Raw genomic sequence first — 18,103 nt, forward strand, 5'->3', positions numbered from 1 at the left:
CAGCAGCGGCAGCGGTAGCAGCAGCGGCGGCGGCGGCGACGGCCGAGCGGCCGGATTCCCCGGCAGCGACCTCGGTCCCTCCCCGTTCCCCACCGACCCCTGCTCCCGCTTCGTCCCGTTCTGGGCCTCTCGCTTGAGTTCCCCGCTGGCGAGCGGGCGCCACCGGCCGGAGCGTCCATCCACGCGCCGTCTCTCGGCGGGCCAGGCCGTGCCGGGGAGCGCAGCCCCGGCGGAGGGCGGCCCGGGGCGGAGCGGGGGGCCTGCCCCGGGGCGGTGGTGCGGGATGCCGCCGCCGCCGCCGCCGGGTTGCGTTGGCTCTCGGCGAGCGGCGCGCGTGTCGGGTGGGTGTCCGGCCGCGGGCCTCGCCCCCCAGACTCCTCGCCAGCGCTAGCCGGGCCGCGCGGCGCCCCGAGGGGGCCGGGCCGTGCACGGGCTGTGGCCCTTCTCCGCGCCGCGAGCCGCCGCCCCTCCGCCCGCCCCGAGGCGCCCCGCGGGCACCATGCAGGCGCAGCAGCTGCCTTACGAGTTTTTCAGCGAGGAGAACGCGCCCAAGTGGCGGGGGCTGCTGGTGCCTGCGCTGAAAAAGGTAGGGGCGCGGAACCCGCTTCCCGGCCGCAGTCCGCGCGGGGCCGGGCGAGGGCGGGGAGGCGGGGCGCCACTGTCGCCTTTCTTCCCGGTCTCGGATCTCGGGGAGGTCTGCCCGGGCTGCGAGGTTCCCCGCGTCCGCTGCTCCAGCTGTTGACACTCGCCCGGGGTGCGTGGGAAGGCCGCACACAGTCGGGGAGGGTTGGTCTGGATCATCCAAGCGCGGAGGCGGGGGTTGGAGGAGCCTCGGTTTTCCGTGGAGGTCAACGAAGGCCATTGCCTACCTTCTCGATCTTCCGAACTGCGGTCAACCTCTCGTTTAGGAGTCCGGTACTCTCACTGGCTCGAAAGTGCCTTGGCCACAGTGCTTGCCTAAGTAATTGCGAGGTTGCTTGCCAGCAAGAACATGGCCTGCTCGGCTGTGCTCGTCCTCAGTCATAACTCCCCGTTTTCTTGACCCCCTCCCCCATTACAGCGGTGATGCACATGCCACTGTATTCAGATTGGTTCTTTTGAAGTGTCTGAGAATCTTTGAACGTCATTTGGTTTGGTGTTTTGCATCTTTTAGTCTTTATGTCTTTGAGTTTGCCAGAGGTTGAAATAAATTATTTGGAAATGTTGCTACATTTTAAAAGCTTCTAAAGCAACTGTCTGTCCTTTGGTTAGGCGTTTTGAATTTTTGTTTGCCAGTGGTTAAAGTTATTCGTGAATGTTGCTACATTTAAAAAGCTTCTAAAGCAACACTTAGTGACATAGTAAATACTAAGTATTAGTAGTACTAAGACATCTGAAACAGGCGTGTTTGAATGGATTTTAAAACAACCAGATTGGTTCTTGTTTTCATTTGCCTTACCTGTAGAAATTGTTTTACTCTTCAGTAGTTTTAATCTCCATTTCTTGTTGCTCAGATGGTTTTCGTGCTGTCTTTGCTAAGATGCAGTTTTGTTACTACTGAGTACCTGGCGTTTACTGTGCCACTATGCAGAGCCTTTTCTATTTTACCAGAAAGTTTTGAAAGGTATTTCATACTCCTCAGAGGCCAGTACCTTTCAGTTTCTCCTTTGCTCTGTTCTCCCCTTCCCCTCTTGGTAGGTTATATGGAAACTGTTGGCTTTGTTGGAAGACTTTGCTTTTTATCTTTCAGACTTGGGTTCCTGGGTTTTATCCTCAAGTGTCTCCTTACTTACAAACCTCTGTATTTTTCTAAGAAAATCAAAGAGACTACCTTGTTGTGCATCCTTAATGACCCCATGAGACTTCAGTCCATTTCTACATTGGCTTGACCTGCAAAATTGCCTGCTTAGCTTGGAGAATTGGAGAAGAATGCCTCATGATGCTAGAAGTTTGGTATTTTGACAGAACAGGATGAAGACAGAAAAATTGATTTATATGTACAAAAGCTCTCATAGAACACTACCAGTTTGAGGTATATGGCTTAAAAGCAATAGCTCCTATTCTAAGGAAACCTCCAAAGTAACACTCGAGGCTCCTTTAGAATGGTAGACAGAGCATTGTAGAAGTTGGCAGACTACTCTAACTTGCCACTTGGGTGGCCCTTGCTGAAATCTATTTTGTGTGGCGGCTGGCATTGTGGATTTTGTTTTTTTTTTCAATGTATGTAATTAGTCACCAGTTTCTTTTTTTCGAGACAGGGTTTCTCTGTATAGCCCTGGCTGTCCTGGAAATCGCTCTGTAGCCCAGGCTGGCCTCGAACTCAGAAATCCGCCTGCCTCTGCCTCCCAAGTGCTGGGATTAAAGACGTGCGCCACCAACTCCCGGCAGTCACCAGTTTCTTAAAATGAGAACTATCACATAAACTCTGAGGTTTGTTTGTTTGTTTTGAATTATAGATGGACTGGCCATACATTTTCTTTTTTTTTTTTTTGGTTTTTCGAGACAGGGTTTCTCTGTATAGCCCTGGAACTCAGAAATCCGCCTGCCTCTGCCTCCCGAGTGCTGGGATTAAAGGCGTGCGCCACCACGCCCAGCTCTGGCCATACATTTTCACCATCAGTAAACCGCTAGAGTTTTGAGTGACTGCTTTCTTTGGAAAGGGGTTTGTCTCCAGTTCACCACAGTGTTGCTTGTGTTCTATAGCTCGTGGTTGATTGGTTTTCCATTTGAAGCAGAGACCTCCCTGCAGAAGTGATATGAAGAGGGAGTTTACAGAGTCTCCCTTATGTGTGAGGTTCTTTTCCTCATTTAAATTTCCACCTGCAATGCTCTTAAGACACCCAAGACAAAGTTGGATATATTCTCATATTCTGAATATGTATGTGTGTTGGGCCTTTCATGTAGATGTGCCCTTGGACATTTTGTGTGGGTGTGTCCTTATCTTGAACCCTTCAGACTTTAAACTACTTGTACAGTGCCCAACTGTGTGTTTTCATACCTGAGGCTTTTTGGATAGTCTGTGCATTTTATCTGGTCTAATACTATTCAACCTCAGAGATTTTCTCAAACCCTTAGGGCTGAGTTGGATTGTGCTCCATTGTTTCTTCCTAGTGGCCCATCCTAACTCAGCAGTGAATTTTAAGTCCTAATTTACTTGTCCATATTCACATTAGCTACCCTATTGGACTTGTACACAGGTGCTATGCCGGACACCTGTTAGGTTTTGTTTGTTTGTTTTTTGGTTTTTCCAGACAGGGTTTCTCTTTATAGCCCTGACTGTTCTGGAACTCACTTTGTAGATTAGGCTGGCCTCGAACTCAGAAATTTGCCTGCCTCTGCCTCCCAAGTGCTGGGACTAAAGGCGTGGGCCACCACACCCACCCGGGTGGGACTCATTTTGAACAAGTATCTTTGTAGGTTACCTTGAGTTTGTCAGACTTTAAAGTAATTTAGAAATGTTGCTACATTTTTTTTAAAGCTTCTAAAGCAACATTGTAACTTAGTAAATCTTCAAATCCCCCTCCTTTTGGTTTGGCGTTTTGAATTTCTACCCTTTGTATGCTGCATATAGTTTGCCAGTAGTTAGCTATTTGGAAATGTTGCCAAGTCTGTAAGGGGATACTCAAAACTGACCCCCACCACCAGTTTTTAACTTCTTGATTAATGGCTTTAAACTTTTATTTGATTGGCTCAAAACTGAAGCCTAGGACTCCTTTCTGTACTGCTGCCCCCCTTCAGGCCAACCTTCTGCTTATCAACCTCTAACATGCTCTTGGACTCTGCTCTGCTAACTGCTTGGAGTTTCCGAGGTTACTGTGGTAGCCTCTCAGTTGAGTTCCTTACCCCCAACCCACCTGCCTTTACATATTTCAGAAGTTATAAAGTACTTTTGAACATGTTATACATTTGTTCAAAATTGTTGATGTCCTTTAAGTTAAAGTTAGGGTTTTTTTTTGTTTGTTTGTTTTGTTTTGTTTTGTTTTTTTAAAGATTTTTATTTATTTTATGTATATGACAAGTACACTGTAGCTGATCTCGGAAACACCAGAAGAGGGCATCGGATCCCATTACAGATGTTTGTGAGCCACCATGTGGTTGCTGGGAATTGAACTCAGGACCTTTGGAAGAGCAGTCAGTGCTCTTGATCGCTGAGCCATCTCCCCAGCCCTAAAGTTAAGTTTTTTAAGCATGGAATTTATAAGATGGCTTTACCTTGGCCTTCCTGTTTGATTTCCTACCCAGATCTTTCTGGAGAGCACTGCTCCTTTTCCTGAATGTATTTATTAGGCCCCACAGTGTCTTTCCTACTACATCTATCATATCCCACAAATACTTGATTCTTGTTTCAGAACAGGTATTGCCCTTGGCACTAAGGATAAATGACATATATTAAGAAGACTAAGTGGAGGCAAGGTGGTAGTGGATATGTCTGGAGAGAGGACTTGTTTTTAAGCCAGGGATTTTGTGTTTTTTTGTTTTTGTTTTTTATTAGATATTTTCTTTATATACATTTCAAATGCTATCCTGAAAGTTCCCTATACCCTCCCTCCGCCCTGCTCCCCTACCCACCCACTCCCACTTCTTGGCCCTGGCATTCCCCTGTACTGGGGCATATAAAGTTTGCAATACCAAGGGACCTCTCTTCCCAGTGATGGCCGACTAGGCCATCTTCTGCTACATATGCAGCTAGAGGTATGAGCTCTGGGGGGTACTGGTTAGTTCATATTGTTGTTCCTCCTATAGGGTTGCACACCCCTTCAGCTCCTTGGGTGCTTTCTCTAGCTTCTCCATTGGGGAGGGCTTTTGTTTTTAGACATTTTACAGCTCAGACTAATCTTGAACTTGTAGCTTAGCTGTCCTGGCTCAACTACCCTGGTGCTGGGGTTATAGGTATGGGCTAGCTAGCACACCTGGCCAGTGAGGTGTTTTAAGTAGGGAAGTAACACTTGGTTTGAAGTTTAGAAACCTCACTTTGGCCAAGGAAGAGGAAGAATGAGGCCTCAGGTAAGGGAGAGAAGCAAGAAGGCTTTGTCTAAGAGGAAATACACATTTGGATTAAGATGGATGCTATGTGAGTAGTGTTGAAAAGGCAGAACTGTCGGGACCTAGCATCTCACTATGTGACTGTAGGAATGTTAAGGAAGTCAGGTTTGCTTGCAGCTTGTCACTGAACTTTGGGATGGAGAGACAGGTAACATAATGAAATGATTTGGAACATGTTGGTCTTAAAGGCCTTTTAGATCGTCTAGGCCTAGTTCTCCAGTTGGCAGCCCAGCTTTGATACCCGATGCAGCAGATTTTGAAGTATGAAGTAGAGTAGATGAAGTGTATCTATAGAAAAACTTATGTATGAGTCAGGTTTGATGGTACAGACAGTAGTAGATTAGAGTGCACACCTAGTGTGTATGAGATCCTGGGTTTAGTTCCCATTATTGACAAAAGAACCATATGTATGGGTACTGTGGCAGATCTATTCAGCTCCACACAGCAATCGAAATGTATACTATCCATAATCGACAAGGAAATGAGTGAATGAACTGTGGTGCAGCCGTATAGTGGAATACATGGGAATGTAGGTTACTGATGCGCATGCAGTGTGGCCAACCTGCTAAGTAACCGACAAGCCAAACTAAAACCAGCATGTTCTATAGGCTTCACTCTCATAAAACTATAGGAAATGCAAACTGATACAGACGATTGGTTATTATAAAAACAGACTTTTAGATGATTATGTTGACACAGGCCTGTAATCACACAGATGAGAAGGAAGGACAAGAAGACCAGGAGCTAAGGTCTTTCTTAGCTACACAGCGAAAGAACAACAAACCAAAAGGAGACTTTTATGTCTACTTATCTTGAGTATGCTATAGTGCTAGGTGATGTCAAATCATACAACTTCGATATTTGTGGCTTAGTGTTGACTAGTTGTTCTCAGTGAATACCAATGTAGCCATCATCTTAGAATCTACTACTGTCTCACTATGTTTGCTTTATCACACGCCTATCCACTTTCCCTCCCGTTAATCTGTTGTTGTGTTTTGAGACAGTCTCTCCCAATGTAGCCTGGAAAACGCTCTGAAGCCCAGGCTGGTCTCAGACTTGTGGCAATGGTCCTGTCTCTGCCCCTCCCCCTCCAGTGATGAGCTAACAGGTATGAGCTGCTCTGTCCAGCTTATCTAATTTTTTTTTTTTTAAGACAGGGTATCTATCCATTCATTCATCCATCAACCCACCTATAACTCTAAGCCAGCTCTGGCTGTCCTTTGCCCACCTCTGCCTTCCAAGTGCTGGGATTTAGGGGTACACTACCACACCTGGCACTTATGTGATATCCTGATGAATTTTATAGTTGCAGGTATAAGCATACTTTATTCCTAAATCCTTCAACCCACATCCGTAACTAGAAATCAATAGCTTTTGAAAAACAGTTCCTTTTGGTTTAGTAGGAAGTTCCTATGCAGTGGAGCATACAGATGCCACTTGGAGTACTTAGTGACTGTTTACTGTCAAAGTCTACTAAAGGATGGGCCACTCCCTTCCCAGAGGTAGCCGCCACTGCTGTAACATTTCAGCATCTCACATCGGTTACTCTCATCTGTTCCGGAATAGCATGTAAATGAATCAAGTAGTGTATATATTTTTCTATTGTTTTCTTATTTTTTTCAATTTTTTATTAGATATTTTCTTCATTTACATTTCAAATGCTATACCCTATACCCTCACCCCACTCTGCTCCCCTCCCCACCCACTCCTACTTCTTGGCCCTGGCATTCTCCTGTACTGGGGCATATAAAGTTTGCAAGACCAAGGGGCTCTCTGTTCCCAGTGATGGCGGACTAGGCCATCCTCTGCTGTAGTGTGTATTTTTAGTGAGGTGTTTGAGAGAATGCTTTAAGAATTCCGTCCTTTTTCCCACCATGTGAACTGTGTCACAGTTTATCTAGTGCATGGAAAGCTGGTGCTTTAAATTTGGAGCTATTATTAAAGCTGCCATAAATGTTCTTTAAAAATTGCATTTATGTGTTTGTGCATGTATGCACATGCATGCACAGACGTGGAGGCCAGAAGACAACTTACAGGAATCTGTTCTTTCCTTCTGCCATGTGGATCTCAAATCAATCTCTGCGTGGTGGCAGGTGAGCCACAGGCGCAAATGGTCTTGTTGAGCCGGTGTCTCATGTAACCAGGCTAGCCTTGACCTCCTAGTGCTCCTGGGCCACAGGTGTGCACACTCAGCCCCCATGGTGCTTACAGGAGTCTGCTTAGCGACGGCTTTTACACTGCTTACAGGATAGAGATCTGTTTATGAGAAACTGCTAGATCTTTCCCCAATTGCCAGTGTTTGATGTTACTAGTCTTTAACTTTAGTGGTTTGAAGTGCTATCTTATTTTAACTGTGTCTTGTATCCCATGGTAGATAATTACATTGATCGCTTTTCTATATTCTTTTTTGCACTGTGTGTGTGTGCGTGTGTGTGTGTGTGTGTGTGTGTGTGAGAGAGAGAGAGAGAGAGAGAGAGAGAGAGAGAGAGAGAGAGAGAGAGAATGAGAGGGGGCAGGCAGGCAGGCAGACAGACAGAACAGCTTCAGGCATTGATGCTCTCCTTTCACTGTAACTTCAGGATCCATTTGAGGTGATGAGGTTTGGCGGCAGCAGCAGCAGATACCTACTGCCCCCCTAGTCACCTTGTTGGGTTTTTTCTTTTTTTGGTTTTTCGAGACAGGGTTTCTCTGTGTATCTCTGGCTGTCCTGGAACTCACTTTGTAGACCAGGCTGGCCTTGAACTCAGAAATCCACCTGCCTCTGCCTCCCGAGTGTTGGGATTAAAGGCGTGCGCCACCACGCCCGGCTTGCTTTTATGTTCTTATTAGTCATTCTTGTATATTCCTTTGAACAGTGTCTGCTCAACTCTTCTTTCCCATAAAACATTGCATTATTTTCTTCTTTTTAGTACTGAATTGTAAGATGCCTTACATGTTCTGGATAACTGTCCTTTTGATAGGTATTTTTATGATATTTATTTATTTATTTAAGGCCTCATGTAACTCATGATCATAATGGTTCACTTCCTTGAGTGTCTGCATCTTAAGTGTGTGCTACCGTGCTGGGCACACATGATTTCTTCTAGACTTTGATTTACAGACTTACTTTTCTAGTAGCAGTGGTTTTTGACAAGGCAAGTTTTAAGTATCCACACATCTGTCCATGGTCTCAAGTAGCCTACACTGGGCTTGACCTTACTGTGTGGCTGAGGCTGACTTTGATCCTGATCCTTCTACCTTCATGTCCCAAGTTCTGGGATTATGGGCCTGTGTCACCGTGTCTGCTTTGTTTTTGTGAGGTCTTATTCTGTAGCCCAAGTTAGTTTAAAATTCACTGGCTGACCTTGAGCTCATAATCCTTGTGCTCTACCTTCCAAGGGAGCCACCTAATCCGGCTAGATAGAAATTCTGAAGGATCACTGGCATCCACATGGCAGCTCACAACTGTTTGTAACTTCAGTGCCATGGCTCTGGCACCCTTACACAGAACAACAGGCAAAGCAAAAACAAAAAAATGTCTCTTTGATTTTACAGTGCTAAGGAAAATTTGCCAGGGTGTAGGGAGTCTTTGAGTGAAAGTTGACTGTCATAGGAATGCTGCATCTCTGAGAAACAGAGTCTGCCTTCGTCTGCTTGCCATGCTCAGTGATCGACTAGGAGGGGCTGGTTACAGGCATGGCCCCTGCACAAACACAGCGGTGGATTTCAGAGTGCAGCAGCTGGGGCCCTTAGTCAGTTATCCTGCCTCCAGCCAGATCTGAGAGGGCCATTGTTGTGGCTAACCAGGCTCTTCTCTGGCTATGAATTGCCTGGTTGGGATAAATCAGATACAGTTTTCCCCGTGTAAATTAGGTGATTTGGCCCCTTCAACACTTTAAATGTTACCAAAAAAAAAAAAAAAAAAAAAAAAAAAGGTATCTTAGAGTAAATAAAAATAAAAACTTAATTTTCATTAGAATTTAATGGTATGTAATTTGCTTCCGCTGATCAAATAAACTGTTGCCTAGTGTGAGGCTGGTTTGGGCAGTTAAATATGTAGTTAACAAAACCACAGATAGGACAGTAACTCTGAAGAAAACAGTTCAAGGATGCCTACATAATCACTGTCTTAACTAACCTTAGCGCAGCCTTGGATCCTGCTTACTGAGGCAGACAGAAACAATGGCAGGTGAAGTTCCTCATGAAATTAATCTTGTTAAATCTCCAGTGGGATTGGAGGTACCCAGGGGAGAAAGTAATAAAACGGGGGGAAAGTGTTTTCTTCCCAGTTTTTGAGGCATTGTCCTGATGCATAGCCAAGACTGGCCATGAACTCATTCTTCTAGCTTCACTGAAAAGTGATTTAAAATTTTAGAATTATGGACACTTAATTACTATGATGTTATTATTTTGAAACATTATTTTATATAATACTTATGCAATATGATAGTATGTGTGCTTTGAGGTCAGTTTTGGAGAGTGTCACCAAATAGTTTTCAGGGATTTGAACACAGGTTGTCTGTCTTGGCGTTGGACCTTTTCTTGTTCAGTCATCTCCCTAGGCCCTCATATGTTATTCTAAGATAGGTATTTTTAAACTGTAAGATGATTTTGAGACTCTCTTTAAAAAGTTCACTGCGTGTGTGCATTACATGGGCTTGTGTTTGTGGGTATGCAGTCATGTGTGAGCATGCATATCTTCGTGCGTGTATACATGCATGCATTCATGCATATGTGCCTGAGTGCACGGGTGCATGTAGGCGTTTGCCACACTTTGTAGATCTCAGAGAACCAAGCTTGGTGATCTGAGTTCAAGTTTAGCAACACCTGCAAGTTGTCCTCTGATCTTTATGTGCATTCCTAGGTCTGTATGCACATACATACACACAACACATACTAGATAATAAAGGGAAGGATGGAATGTGTGTAAAAATTTATTCTGAAATTTGTTGAATCTTATGTCTTAAACACAGTCAGTTTAAATTTTCTCTCTTTTTCCTTTTAAAGCGTAGTTAAGGGCTGGAGAGATGGCTCTGTGGTTAAGAGCATTTGTTGCTCTTGCAGAGAATGCAGACTTGGTTCTCAGTACCCAAATGATAGCTCACAATCACTCAACTCCAATTGCAGGGATCTGATGCCCCTGTCTGACCTCCACAGACACCAAGCATGCACGTGATGCACAGACATATGCAAGCAGAGCACTCATAGGCATAATATAAAATAAATAAGTCTATGAAAATAAATAAACCTATGAAAAATTTGTATTTTTAAAGATGTCAAAAATGTCAGAAGTTTCAATATCTGGAAAAACTTTTTTGTCTTTTGCTTTTTCTGGTCAGAGTATCACTCAGTTTATGCGTGTCCACAGAATTTAAAATGACATTATCAGTGAAGTCAGAGATCTTTCACTAGAAATTCACACGTGGGACCTACAGTAAGGCTTATAGGAATAATTACACAAATTAAGTGATCCCTAACTACATTTCTTTTAAAGCATTTTTATTTTTTTCGAGACAAGGTCTCTCTGTATTCTTGGTTCTCAGTGTAGTTGATGTGTAGCTTATAGTTATCACTTAAATAGCAAATTTGCATTCATTATTAAATCTATAACTATTATTAAGCCTATAACTAACAGGCTCTCCTATAGCTCACATTGACCTCAAATTGAATAAGTAGTGGAGGATGGCCTTGAACTCTTTATCCTTCTCCACCTTTGTAGTTCTGGGCTACAGGCATCTGCCACCCTGTCCTGTGTTACCATTTTAATGTAGGTATTGTCCCTATTTTATAGAGTAGGGAGTAAGTATGTCTGTTATCTATCAAATTAAAGAAGTGGACTTTAAATCATATCTTAACTCACATGTGTAAAAGTGCCCTGCATGGAGTCCTCATTTATTTGTACAATAGGGAAAGTCAGGGCCGTCTTGTATGGGTGTTTAAAAATATGCCTCCTGGTCTTCTAAGATTTAACTAAGTCTTTATTTAGTTAAATTATGGGTTTTGTTGTTGTTGTTTTTTTTTTTTTTTTGGTCTTTTGAGACAGGGTTTCTCTATAGCCCTGGCTGTCCTGGAACTCACTCTGTAGAGCAGGCTGGCCTCGAACTCAGAAATCCACCTGACTCAGAAATCCATCTGCCTCTGCCTCCCAAGTGCTGGGATCAAAGGCGTGCGCCACCACTGCCCGGCATATTGTACTTTTACAAATGTATATTTCACAATCAAGATTTAATTTGTATTTATTTATTATTATTGTGTGTGCATTACTGGGGGTGGGGGTTGGGGGGAGGACCACAGCTTTATGTCTAGGATGATTTAGTAAAGTCACTTTTGTTGTTTCACCCGTGGGTTCTGGGTCCTTACGCATCTGTCCAGTACCTCCCACTGAGCTGTTTGCCTGTGGATATGCATGTGCCCCTCAACGTGTGCACACAAAATAAGTCAAATGCAAATGCTTTTCTTGAACTAAAGAGTGACTGTAAAAAGTAATAATGTAGCGGGGTGTGGTAACACACACCCACATGCAACAACAATACCCTTGAGCCAGTTGCCGTAGGATCTGGAGCTGAAGGCCCTTCCCAGCTCTAGTGAGACCCGTCTTAAAGAGAAACTAAGGTGAGAGCTGTGGTCTGAGGCTGCCGTGAAGCCTTCCTTCCCGGTGCTCTGATCGCCACTGAGTTCAGATTAACTTTCTAGACCTAGCAAAAGCTTGCAGCCAGCAGTGTGTGGATGAGAATCATCCTAGCTCTTTGGAGGTGGGTGTAGGTGGATCTCTGAGATCAAGGCCAGCCTGGTCTATAAATAGTGAGCCCCTGTCTCAAACAAAAGTCAGGGGTAAGATGGCGTTTTCTGTTCTGTTCACCACCCTTTCATGAAAGCCTCAGGAGCAGATTTACAATAAAATAATATAGTGCTGAATATTTGCTTACATTTCAAAAATTTAGAATTCCCTGTTACCATCAGAAAGATTTTATAAAGTTATAGAACCTTTATTTAGTGTACATGTGTGTGTGTACGTGTGTGTGTGTGCACACGTGCACGTGAGTGTGTGTGTATTATTGAACATATACAGTATCTATATCTAAAGAGAGTATGATTCCCCACTGTGTTTAACAGATCTTGGCCATTTCAGGAGTTAAGTGTGATTATATGGTAAAGCCCAATCAAAATGAAAGGATGGATTTTCTTTCAGAATTTGAACTGATTGCTTCCATAAAAGTTAAAGACAGACAATTGGCTAATTAAATTCTGACTAAAAAGCATAGTTTGATTTCACTTAAATGAAACTAAAAGAGAGAAACTATACTAAACCACTATCCATGCCTTTGTGTGAACTTGCTTTCTCTTCTTTCTTTCTTTCTTTCTTTCTTTCATTCATTCATTCATTCATTCATTCATTCATTTGTTTATTTTATGTATATGAGACACTGTAGCTGTACAGATGGTTGTGAGCCATCATGTGGTTGCTGGGAATTGAACTCAGGACCTCTGCTTGCTCCGGCCCCACTCCCTCTGGCCCAAAGATTTATTTATTATATGTAAGTACACTGTGGCTGTCTTCAGACACACAAGAAGAGGGCGTCAGATCCCATTACAGATGGTTGTGAGCCACCATGTGGTTGCTGGGATTTGAACTCAGAACCTTCGGAAGAGCAGTCGGTGCTCTGAACAGCTGAGCCATCTCTCTAGCCCCATGAGTCTTTTTTTTTTTTTCCCCTTATTTTGAAGTTTGTCTTGGTTTCTCATCGCTTAATATTGAAATTAAAAACAGTATTTGCATTTTAAAAACTTATGACCAAACTCATTGGAATTACTTCATTAGTGTTAAAGGTTAAGGATTAAGCACATTCTGTGAATTCTAATTTGATTAATATTCTTTCTAAGAAGCACTGTCTTGCTGGGCGTTGGTGGTGCACGCCTTTAATCCCAGCACTCGGGAGACAGAGGCAGGCTAATTTCTGAGTTCGAGGCCAGCCTGGTCTACAGAGTGAGTTCCAGGACAGCCAGGGCTACACAGAGAAACCCTGTCTCGAAAAACAAAACAAACAAACAACAAACAAACAAACAAAGCATTGTCTTATATAATAGCTGCATAGAATTTAGTTTATATTTCAGTTAGCCTATCATTTTTTTAAGCATTTATTTATTTATTTTATTATGTTTGGTGTATGGGACAGAGAATAAAACTGAGGGCCATGTGTGTATGCTAGCTAAACATTACTGAACCTATAGTCCCCCTTGTAGGTTTTTAAATAGTTAATTAACTTTACTGCCAATTAAGTACTCCTATTCCTAGACAGTGCATTCTAATTTGTTTATTTCTAGGCTGTCAGTGCAAAATGTTTCCCTTCTCCTTATGTATAAGTACAAAGGCCAGGTTTGTAGCTGTATCCTTTAAATTATACAACTCTCCTTCAGCGTTCATGTGAGTTCCTCGGCTCGGCCTGCTGGGCACCCTTGCTGAGGCCTGTGACTTTGGAAGTTTGTTTATTAAGACAGAATGTAGCCCAGGTTTACCCTGAACATCTGATCCTTCAGCCTCTACCTCCCAGTTTTTGGATTATACACATGTGCTACCACATCAGGCTGGTATTCTCAATTTTTAACAAAGGTTTTTTTGTTTTGGTTTTCTTTTTTATGTATTTTGCCTGCATAGTCTAGAAGATGGCACCAGGTCTCCTGGAAGCAGAGTTCCAGTTCTGGGAACTGAACTTGGATCCTTTTGAAGGGAAACAAGAGCTCCTAACTGAGGAGCCATCTTTTCAGCCCTTCCTTAATTTCTTAAAGGTTTGAAGTCTATCACAAACAGTGACTACAACATAGGAGTTTGTTTAAAGAATAATGAAATACAAAGTCATTTATTTTTTATTTTTGAAACAAGGTCTCATTATATAACTCAGGCTGGCCTTGAGCTTTCTATATAGTCCAGAGTGGCCTGGAACTCTTGAAAATCCTCCTGCCTTAGCTTCCTGCGTGTTGGGATTACACGCATGAGCTATCATTCTCAACTGAAATAACATTTAAAAATTATTATCATCATCATTACTGCTTTACGCGTGTGGGTGTCTTGCCCGCACATATGTTCATACACCTTCTACATGTCTGTTGTTCACTGATGTCAGAAGAGGATGCCAGATCACCTTGACTGAGAGTCATCTCGTGGGTGCTAGGAATTGAGCTTGGATCCTCTGCAAGAACTTTTAATTGCTGAGCCATTTCTCCAGACTCTGACTGTAGTTTTAAGCTGTCCCTAACTACATTATATAGCACATGCCTCTTGCCTTCATCCACTAAGTGGGGGATTACAGGAACGAATAACCAGTCTCAGGTTTAACAATTTTTAGTTTTTGAATTTGTTTGTTTATATGTTAGCTTTCCACTTTTGTCTCTTTAAAAGTAGATTATACTTCAGTTGCTTCACTGGCCATTTTCTTGTTGTGCACAGTGTGTTCTGTGGTTGGTTCCCAGTACTGTTCATTGACTTGACAGTCATTTGATTTTGTATGTTCAAATTTGCTCAGCTCTTATTGCTGTTCTTATTTTCAGAATGATTTCATATAAAACTTTATTTTAAATTTCTTCTTGAATTCTTTGATTTATATGTTAACAATATCATTCTTTGTTTATTGTTTTTTATATAAATCTTTTCATGAATTTGATTTCTTTTCTTTCTTTCTTTCTTTCTTTCTTTCTTTCTTTCTTTCTTTCTTTCTTTCTTTCTTTTTTTTAAGACAGAGTTTTCTCTATGTCGCCCTGCTATCTTAGAACTCTGTATAGACCAGGCTGGCCTTGAACTCATAGAGATCCACCTACCTCTGCTTCCCAAGTGCTAGTGGGATTAAAGGTATGAATCACTGCCTGACAAACATTTCAAGAAGTTCTTTTTAGATACTGTATTAGTTATGTTTCCATTGCTGATACCATGACCAAAGCTTATGGTTCTAGAGGTTTAGGTCTGTGATGATGGAGTGAAGGCGTAGTGGCAGGCAGCTGGAACAGCACCTGAGAGATCACAGTATTGATCCACAAGCAAGAGGCAGAGAGCACACTAGGAGTGGCACAAGTCTTCTGGAACCTCAAATCCCACCTCTAGTGACAACACCTCTTCTAACAAGGATACACCTCTTAATCCTTGACACACTTCCTCTAACAAGGCTACGTTTCCCAGGCCTTCCCAGATAGTTGTAATAATTGGAAATCAAGTATTCAACATGGGAGTCTGTGGGGGCCATTCTCATTTAACACATACAGGTTTTTGTTTGTTTGTCTGTTTGTCGTTTGTAGTTCAAAGCTGCTTGTATAGGGTATATAGGTTCCCAGGTTTCTAACTTGTAACTTGCTTACAGCCAGATATGTAATAAGTACCTTGTGGGGAGGTATAATGGTCCGTTTTTATTACTGCTATGTGTACCAGTGATTGGTAGAGCCAGGAAGATAGGAAATGTTCTTTTTTCAAACATCCATGTGTAAGCCAGGCATGGTGGCCTATGCCTGTAATCCCAGCACTCTGGACATTATCAGGGAGGATTATGAATTAAAGTACAACCTGGGTAAGATACTGTCTCAAACTGGGGATGGGATGCAAGAAGAGAAAGGTCAGTATAGGCTAAGTGTGTCTGGGGAGGGACTTGTTCTTGGGCTACCTGCTTTACCTTAACAGTTGCAAGGGGCCTCTTGTATTTTCCATAACAGAACGGGCACAGGGTAAAACATGGATGACCTCAGTAACCATAACACATTACCACTTCTGTGTAATGTTACTACCTTGGCCTCTGCTATTGGAACCTAGATGAAGGGAAGGGCCAGTGGATGGCTGTGTCAAAGCTTTACTGGGCTCCTGGTTCAATCTGCTATGAACCCTAAAAAGAAGAAAGGGTGGCAGTAGATCTTATCCTGGCCCTCCCCAAGGTACAGGCTGAACAGAGAGGGAGTTAATGATTGGTATTGGAGAAATAGCCCAGAATGGAGATGAGAGTCTCATCTGAGGTCTGTGGTTGGGAGTTCATGGTGGGATGCTAAAATTGGCTAGTCAGGGTTCAAGGTTGGGGACCTGGGAGTGGGGGTACAGGGAGCTATGAGGACTGGAGGAACTCAGACGGGAGTGTTGGTTAAGGATCTAGGACCCTAAAAACACAGATTGTCAGGGTTCAGACATCCTAGCCTCCCCCCACCCCACCTCCACACACTGGCTGCTGACACACACACACACACACACACACACACCCAGTAATGGCAGCATCTCTGCTAGCAGCTACAAAAGAGCCCAGAGCTTTAGTCAGGCCTTTGTCATACATGATGGTGGTAAAGGACTCAGTCTAGAGCTTTGAAGGGAGCCAGCCTGAAAATAGATGTCTCCCCCAAAAGTGTATGTGACCACCAAAAGCGAAGGCATGGGAGTGGTCAGCAGTGAAAAGGAGCAGCGTGTCCTGCTCCTAGGTAAGCTGTCCTGCCTTCTTAATGGCAGTAAAACATGATGGTTTAGTCAGCCACCCGGTAAGCTATGCCTTCATCGTGATTCTGGTTGATGCAACGTAGACGTTTCCTGTTCTCCTGCTCAGAAGGTCCATGGTCACCTCTGTCATTTCCATTAGGGGTGAGTGTTCAGCCTTTTAGAGGCCTGTAAGGTGGTCGGTCACAGGTCTAGGCATGCCTGAATGAACTTTGTACTGTTCTGGTGTTAGTTGGGTATTCAGCATCTGGTATATCTTTGGGAAACATTAATTTATGGGACAGAGGATCATGTCACTGTCTGTGGGAAGCAAGCTATATGGAGTGACCTTGCAGTCAGCTGTCCTACAGCACCGAGGCAGGCATTTTTGTATCAAGTACTAGTTGCAGTTCAAGGTACTTACACAGGGTGCAAGTTAGGAAGGCTTTTTGCACCAAGGTGGTGGGTGATTGCTTTCATAGACTTTTCCTGATTTCTCAGTGTGATACATTACAGACGATCTCATTGCCGCACTGATGTATGTGTGCAAATCAGTGACCTTGACATTGGCTCCTAACTCCTCAGAGGAAGGCTGTGGATCTGCCTGTCTATGTTGCACTTGCTCTGCGTCCATAGGACTTGGTTCAGATCCCTAGGACCCACATTAGAATAACAAAACCCAGGCCTGACTGAGTCCCTATAACCTGCATTGGTGAGAGAGCCAGGCAGATCTCAGAGCTCACAGCCAGCCTGCCTGTCCAAAAAGGCAGGCTTCCAGGTCAAGAAGAGACATTGTCTGAAGGCAATAAAGTAAGACACCTGTGTCCTGCTCTGCCTTCTGCATTATATGCAATTGAACACTCATGTGCATACAGGCGGGTGCACTCTCTCGCGCACACACACACAAACACACACACACACAAATAAAGGAAATAGAAGATCTAGGCTTTCTAAAGCCTTTTTAGCTTTTTAGAGAGACATTAGCTAGAAAGGGCTATTAAAGATTCATCAGAATTCATCACTGTTTTCTGGCAGTTTACCCTAGGGTTCCTGAGTATCTTTGGACAGCTCATATATCAGATAGACAGAAATTCATACAAAATCTTGTAATAATAGCAAATAAAATGTTGTATAATGTGCTAGAGTTTACTGCAGATAAAGTGAACCATCGCCAGTTTAAAATTTGTAAGGTGCTGTCTTTTACTGAACATGGTGATTGTGTCTTACAAATGGAATTGCTGTCACTTTCAGTAAAATTCCTGTTCATGTCTGTTATTGAACTCAAGGTATATGCCTTGATAACTGGCTCTGCCTTGTTTTTAAAGACAGGGTCTCTCACTAAAGTTGGAGCCCACTAATTGGCTAGATAGATGACCCCCGTCTTATCTCACCAGGACAGGTGTTATTGGTACATACCACACTTGGCAGGTGAAGGATTTTTTTTTTTTTTTTTTTTTTTTGCAGTTTTTGGTTTTTAAGTGGGCTCTAGTCATTCAAACATGGTCTTACGTTTGCATGACAAACATGAGAATGAACCTCCCTCACTAATAACCTTTAGAAAGGAACTTGGCTGATAGCCACTTAGAAGCGTTGCTCCAAGTGACTTTAGGATTCACTGCTAGTAAATTAGAAAGTCAGTTTGAACCATAAAGGCACATCATTCAGTGTGCGGAAGTA

The 18,103-nt window shown here is 43.3% G+C and overlaps 1 protein-coding gene across 1 annotated transcript in view; it reads left to right on the forward strand.

The window, feature by feature from the left end:
- Positions 1–358: 358 nt before the first annotated feature.
- The window catches only part of Sos1 (SOS Ras/Rac guanine nucleotide exchange factor 1), an 84,161-nt gene continuing 66,416 nt past the window's right edge, over positions 359–18,103 (forward strand). The window contains exon 1 of the mRNA XM_021185997.3: positions 359–586. Coding sequence (XP_021041656.1) covers positions 500–586 — 87 coding nt within the window. The 5' untranslated portion in view covers positions 359–499. The remainder of the gene's footprint in view (positions 587–18,103) is intronic.

This window comes from Mus caroli, unplaced genomic scaffold (genome assembly GCF_978045245.1).
Source record: "Mus caroli unplaced genomic scaffold, Mus_caroli_1 scaffold_18, whole genome shotgun sequence".
NCBI classification, from domain to species: domain Eukaryota; kingdom Metazoa; phylum Chordata; class Mammalia; order Rodentia; family Muridae; genus Mus; species Mus caroli.